At 39.3% G+C, this 7,385-nt stretch overlaps 1 protein-coding gene across 1 annotated transcript; it reads right to left on the bottom strand.

The window, feature by feature from the left end:
* Positions 1 to 799: 799 nt before the first annotated feature.
* BLOC1S6 (biogenesis of lysosomal organelles complex 1 subunit 6) lies at positions 800 to 7,385 on the bottom strand. Its single transcript, XM_067305519.1, has 5 exons — positions 7,196 to 7,385; positions 6,153 to 6,297; positions 4,861 to 4,948; positions 4,099 to 4,185; positions 800 to 3,286 (listed from the first exon to the last, which is right to left on the bottom strand). The coding sequence occupies exons 1-5, from the start codon at positions 7,269 to 7,271 to the stop codon at positions 3,167 to 3,169; spliced, it is 516 nt and encodes a 171-aa protein (XP_067161620.1). The 5' UTR covers positions 7,272 to 7,385; the 3' UTR covers positions 800 to 3,166.

Consider the following 7,385-nt stretch of genomic DNA (forward strand, 5'->3'; position numbering starts at 1 on the left):
CTCTCTGATACTGGAATCCCAAATAGCAGCTACAGAAACAACTGTCACATTATGATTTATACTATTATCACTTAGGTAATGGCACACAGAAGAAAACAAGAAAAAATATTTCGTGTCCATTTTCAAAAGCCATCCACATACTTGTTTTATGAGCATGGCAAAGCTACTACTGAGGTGTGTGTGTGTGGGAAATCACTGGATTAAAAATTGGCTAATGTGAGCCTGAATGGTGATGGTGGTGGGAGGGGAACCCAAATCAAGCATCCAGGGTAACTATAGTGATGTTAAAAGCACAGGAAACTAAGATTCCCCAGTCAGCAGTGACAGTCCCTAAATTTGTAGAATCTTAAAAAATAAACATTTTAAGAGTTACTGCACATGTCTTAACTCCACTGCTGTGACTCAACAGTTTAAAAGCAAATGTGATAGATAGAGTTATAGCTCCTCACATGGATGGAATAAAATCAGTAAGAAAGAGTCTAACAATATCACATTTCTCTAACTGATAAATTAGTAATGTTTTATAGAAATTAAGCAAAACTAAATGTATACATTAATAAAATTACTCACCCTAGCTTTGCATATTGATACAAACATACACATTTAGATGCCAGCATAGTTAAATGATTCCAGTGTTGCATTTACTTCTTATGCATTAAGACAAAGGAGAAGCATTTGGAAGACTAATATCCTATGCAGATAATGAATTATAATGAATTATTGAAGTAATTACAGTTCATTGAATGAATAAAACAAACAAACAAAAAAATTATGTAAACTGGCCAAACTTTCTCCAATATATTTTCAGTCCTTCTTAACCTTATCAAGGAAGGGCTCTTTATTAACATTAGTTCCTTTTTCATGTGAAAACAATATTTACTGCCATTTTAAGGAAAAAGTTATCAAGTACGTTGTTACACAGGTGTATGTGATTCTTCAAGCAAGCACTACAAGCTTTTCTTCCTTAGATCAGAAATTACTCCAAAGAAATGCTGAAAAATGCAATTGCATAAGTATTGATTTCAATGCTTAGAATTCTGTATTTTGCATAAAAGTGACCAATAGATTAATAGATTACAACTTGAAACACCAGACTGGATTCTAGATGAGGCAACACAAAACAAGAAATATCAAAGGAAATTAATTCTGATTTGGATATTTCACTGAGGCATCTAGTTTCATTTTATATTTTAATAACAACTGTTTATATTCCCAGAATCTAATTTTGTAATTACATTACAAAATAAAATATTTAAACAATACTTAGTTATGTACATTCTGCTCCAAAAAATGGACTGTAGGAATTCTGTACATTTCTTTTAGAAGTACATACAAACTACAGCACAGGTCAACAATCTGCTGGCAATTAAGGGACACAAGTCAACTTAAAAGAAAAATATCTGTGCAAAGTTTTAATCTATTACTGCTTCAGTAACAGTAGTTCTGTGCCTCTTCAGACTACTCTAACTAGTTTGCTTTCCCTGCCCCCAAACACTATCCCAGTTTACCTTGTGTGTTGGACAGAAGTTTCTGTAAAAGTCATTATTACTTGTTAGAGTCAGTCTTTTGCAGAGAAGCGAGACAAATATTAATAACAGGCAATTAAGATTTTAGAAAGTTATAATACAGAAGAATCTAGGCAGGTGTACACTATGCAAACCTAAACCTCATCTAAACCTTACTGAAAAGTAAAACTGACTGTGCCCCTCTGACACCTTACCATACATTTTGTATGAAAAGTTTTTACAAAGCTTACCCTCCATCTTATTTCCCAGTACACACTACTTACTTTACTACTTTTTTCAAAAAACAGAGATAAAATTACTAGTTGGTCAGACTGCAGGAAAGAATAGTTCAAAGCTCTTTCATCAGTTTAGACAACACATACATTCACTTGAATAGGAATTCACACCAAATATTGCAAGAAAGCAATTACATTCAGAGAAATGGGTATCAACTGCTACCTCATGGTTATCATCAGTACACGGTAACCATCATCAATCTGGGCAAGGACAGCACCAAAAAACAAACAAACAAACAAAACCCTCTCACAAAGCCCCAAAGTGAAACTGAATCACTGCAGGGAGGAAGCAACAGTTTTTCCTAAAGATAACTGAATTTCAGATACAGTGGAATTTGTTTAGTTTTGGTTGTGTTTTATTTTGTCACAAAAAGTGAAGAAACTAAACCTTTCAGTCCCATAGAGATCTGCCTAGACCGCACACACTTCCTGTGGAACCATTACAGAAGCAACAGTTCATTGGTTTGACTCAATCATTTGTGGAAGCCCAAATTCATTAATCTTTGTACTGTGCACATGCAAATTCTGAGGATCTTCAGTGTTTTGTTTTTTTATTTTCATCCAATTCAGCTGGGAAATGATTCAAACATTACTTTTAAGTTACTCTTCAGTTTCTTGATGGCAAAAATATGAGACTATTGCAACTGAGTGAGCTTTCAGGCAAGTATACTGCAGCTCACGTACTCTTCAGCTCATTAGATGACTGACTGAACTAACTGTGCATGAGTGAAAGAAAAACTAAAATAAGAGATCCGAATGTAACAATGTTATCTGAACCTCTCACCATTGTTCTAAGTGTCATAGAGCTCTGCAGCGTTCACTTATTAACAATGGTGGGCAAAAGACCGAGTATGCCCAGCTGGCACAAGAAGCCAGTATTTATGACCCAGGGCATCAGCAAGAGAGCACAACTGCCAGAATCAAAGCTGCTTTAGTGAAATAGGCAGTCATGGAAATCCAGGGACCAGAACTGAACTCCAGCAACCACTATTCTGTATTTTGCTGAAAAACACGTGTACCAGTCACCAAATATCCCTCAGTCAGAATTCTAAACACCAGAAGAACAGATGAAAAAAATGAACGGAGAGGTAATTAAAACTGTGATGCCTAAATTCTCCTATGTATATATCAAAAATTAACTTACGCTATAATAATATCAAACCGCATAGCATTAGAAAATAAGGCAACTTGAATGGCTGAAATGGAAAATTAGAATTTTACCAACTGGTTATTACCATTCTGGAATTTATAATACTGTACAGTAGACTGTTGCTAGTAACAACTACAGCCCACTTTAAGCAGTTTGCCTTAATTCCAGAGAATGCAAAAATTATTAATTTGGACAAGTTGACGCATGCTCTACTTTCATGTCCTCCTGGCAGGTTTTGCTGTTAGCTGCTTCTCTCTTTCAAGTTCCTTCTCACGTTGCTGTTCTCGTTCTAGTTCTTCTTTCTGCCTCTTTTGTTGCAGCTTAAGTGCTCTTTTCTAAATAGAAAAGACAACAAAAAATTAGAAGTTTTAGGGTTGTATACAAGTCGGAGCCACAAACAACATTCCTCCCGTTCTTCTCACACTCTCTTCTTGAAACCCCCCCGGTTATGATTGCGATGCTGCAGAAGCTGCTCATTTTTCTTCCTCCCTCCCACTTCTGTATTTCGGAAACAGCAACACTTTGATCTACGTAGGGAAAATATGACTGGATTCCCCTGAATCTCACTAAAAGTCATCCTCTCTGTATACCAGACAGACGCATACTGTGCAGTTTATTTTCTCCAAGGGGGAAAATTATTTTTTTGGCTGGATTGAAGGACTAATATTTTCAGAATGTAACCAGAGACCAACTATACAGCATCAAGTCTGTGAGTTATGCCACTGCTAGCGTTAAAGAGGAAACATTCTTATGTTTGTGACGACATACTTTCATTTTTAAAAAGTCACACGAACTAAAACAACTATGAGAACTAGTTGGAATGGATTGGATTACGAGGCAGAACAAGGCAGAATTCTAGTATCATCTAAAAGAGAAACATGATGATGACATTGAAGATCATTAAGAGTTCAGATGCATAAATTGTTGAAACACAAGAAAAGGTAAGCAAAGCTTAAAAACAAATATGTCTTAGTGCTACTGAAAACATGGGAAAAAACATTTAAGAGGGGGATTTAATAAAGATACTATTTTTATTTGGAACTTTCAGGGTGCATCCAAAATAAAGGTTAGAAGTCAGTAATATATAGTTAAATAGCTATGTTAAAAAGTAAAAATAATAATAATAAAAAAAAATTACCCCACTCACTTTTAACTTTGATGTCTTCTCATGGAGCATCATCATTTCATTTCTAATATTCACTAGCTTGTTGTGATAGTGCTTAGCTTCTGAAAACTTTTAAAACATAACAGTTATAGCAGTGATTGGCAAGCTGGAATAGCTGCTTTATAAAGCTATACATCAAAACAGCAATTAAGAACATAGTGATACCAGAACAGTTTGATAATGGAGTAAACATGTTAAAGTTTATATAGAAAGCTTAGATATTACATGTATTAATACAGAAAATTGCCACACCTCAACAGGTTTGCAAAGTACCCGTGTACAGAGTACCTGCTACAGAATTAACATTCATTAAAGCAGAATAAAAATATGATCACATACCCATATTTTATTAACCCTTCCTGCTAGCCTGGGGAGGCGTGCCGAGCTGATGTTGCAGTCTTACTGAAAGACTGCATACATTTGGCTCTGGCTACTGGTTTTGAACAACTGCACATACTACTACTGGCAGACTGAGCCTGCTTTTTCTTCCTAGTACTCTATTTAATGAAAATATACTGGCTCTTCACCATCTATTTTTTTGGGGGGCGGGGGTGGAATAGAAAATGGGGATGAGAGAAGCACCCAATTTAGCAACAATTTGTCCCAAATATCTGAACTGGTAGGTAATCATCCTGTATGTTGTTAAGAACAAGCAAATACACAAGTGATACAAGTGTTGCTATTAATATTTCAGCAGGAAAACCTGTACTAGTATACATTTACTAAAGCATCAATGATACTTACCAAGGCATTGATATCAAGAATGGAGTTACATTCTTTGAATTTTGAAATTTCTTGCTCTAATGTTTCTAATAATACCACTTGGTTCTGTCTGAAACAAGACAAGATGCATAAAATCAGAGTAAAGCAGAACAGACGAAAAGGAATGTAAAGATATGCTGCACAAGCAAGGTTTTCAGAGCACCTATTTCTAACACAACAAATCAATTATTTCCTTATTGTCAAGCTCTTGTAAGGTTTCACTCAAAAACTTGCGAGAAGTAATTTTGGATTCATTTTTTTCAACCAGCCCTTTAAATATATTTTGGTTTTGATCATAAAGACGTAAATACATGCTTCCTGATATCAGATTTCTCTTACACATTGCTAGCCAATTTCAAATAAAGATGTCAGTAAAAGTTTTTTGAAAAAAATCCCAGTTGAGTACACATGAATTTGTTATCTGGGCTCATACAGGATGATAAGGTATCTGGGATGAATATCTGAAAACCCTGAATAATACAGGCACCCTGCAGACTGTAACGAGGAGTAAATATCTTTGTGATTGAATAAAGGGAAAAATAATTATCTCTGGCTTTCTACTTAGTTGTCTCTGCACCATGCTGCAGGACTAAGTTAATTCTGTACAGAACTTGCTTGGATCCTTGGGGCTTATTAAGAATGTTCCATCTCACACAAATCAGCTAAACTCCTTGCAAACACATGCTGTCCTTGGTAGCAGCAAAACAACGTGTACGTATCACGAAGCCCAAACCAATATAACCTGCAGACCCAAGATGGCTCTGTGTAAAGCCCTTTCAGGTATCTTCACATCCATGTCAGATCTAGTCTGCATTTGAAATAAACTATTCTCAGTTATCAATGAGATGCCAATGTATGAAAAACTCCTATCTATTTAACTTCTTAATTATATTTGTTAAGTGCATCTTTTGCAAAACACCTTAAAGACAGCACAACAAACAAAAACTGCACTACAAGCTGCCCTGAATATTAAGTGCATCTCTGCAAACAAAATAAATCTGCAGTTTTGCGTAGACCTTCCACTACAGAAGTAAACAAGTTTAGAAATTTGCATGTCTTCTGCTATACCTGGCTGAGGTCAAAGCACTGCAGCTTATATACTTACTACTATTCCTATAATCTTAAATATCATTAACTATTCTGACTTTTATAGCCAGAACACAGAAATGCTATAGTAAGTTATATTCCAGTTAACAATACTTAGAACATTATATGGAAAAACATGGCAGACAAAGCATGTGCATATAAGAAGATACTTTTAAAAGTCTGCTTACGTAAGTTCCTTTAGTGCTAATTTTGATCGCTGAAGATCAGGTAAATAATGAGAAATTAATCCTTCAGTTAGCTGCTCCACAGCTTTCTCATCTATCATAGGCATATCTTCTACTACTCCTTCATCTGGAGATGCATCAGTAGAACCTACACCAAAGAATGACAAGGTTGAATATCATAGGTTGACATTTATTTGAAATTTCACCTCGTACAACTGTACTTTCCTCTTTAAAAGTCAAAACTGTTTCAACACTAAAGTTATAGTTCTTTGCACTTTATCAACTAAACAGCACTTATTTCCTCCCCCTCTTTATCCCTCCCTTATTCCCAATCCTATATCTCAAGCTTCCTGGTGTACAGTTACATTGTATCTGCACACAGGCAAAATGGGAAGAAGGAAATAGGGTATTCCAAAGACACCTTGTAGGAGAGTTCTAAGTATTCCAGCCTACTGAGAAAAGAGGAACAATATCAGTTATTTGGGCTGCGTAACAAAAATACCCTTAGCATTAATACACAGCTTGTTCTCACAGTTAGAGAACAAACCTAGATCAGGCCAAAACTAATACCGGTCATTCAAGCTCAAAACCTACCAACACCCTATTCAAACACCACACGCCGGATTCCAAAACACTTGCAGGACGGGCCCTGGAAGCAGCGGTCACTCAGCTTCTCCGGGCCAGCTGCGACTGCGTGCTGCGCGCGCAGCTCCGGCAAGACGAGCACCTCGGCCTGGAGCGGCGCCGCACGGGGGCAACACCCTGCGGGCCCGGCTGCGCTCCGCTCCGCTCCGCAGCGAGCCCAGGCCCAACGCCTGCGAACCGGCGGGCGGCGCCCCGGGCGGAGCCAGGCCCCGGCACCCGCGGCTGCCGCGGGGGCCGCGCCGGGGCCAGCGCTACCCACAGGGCGCCCGTTGCCCCCCTCGACCCGGCCGTTGGTCGGACCCGTCCCCCCCCGCCCCGGGCGACCGGTGGTCCCGACCGCTCCCCCCTCGGGCGACCGGTGGTCCCGACCCCCGCCCCGGGCCCGGCCGCCCTGCACGTACCCAGCGAGCGCCCCGGGACGGCGGAGCCGGCCGCCGCCGCTCCCTCCTTCCCCTCAGGCTGCTCCGCGACGCTCATGGCCGCCTCTCCCGCCCGCTCTGGCAGGGCCGGAGGCTGCCGGGTCCGCGGGAGGAGGGAGGGAGACCCGGCTCCCCTCACCGCGGAGGGCGGCACGGCGCCCCCTGCCCCTCT

This window comes from Apteryx mantelli, chromosome 15 (assembly GCF_036417845.1).
Source record: "Apteryx mantelli isolate bAptMan1 chromosome 15, bAptMan1.hap1, whole genome shotgun sequence".
Taxonomy (NCBI): domain Eukaryota; kingdom Metazoa; phylum Chordata; class Aves; order Apterygiformes; family Apterygidae; genus Apteryx; species Apteryx mantelli.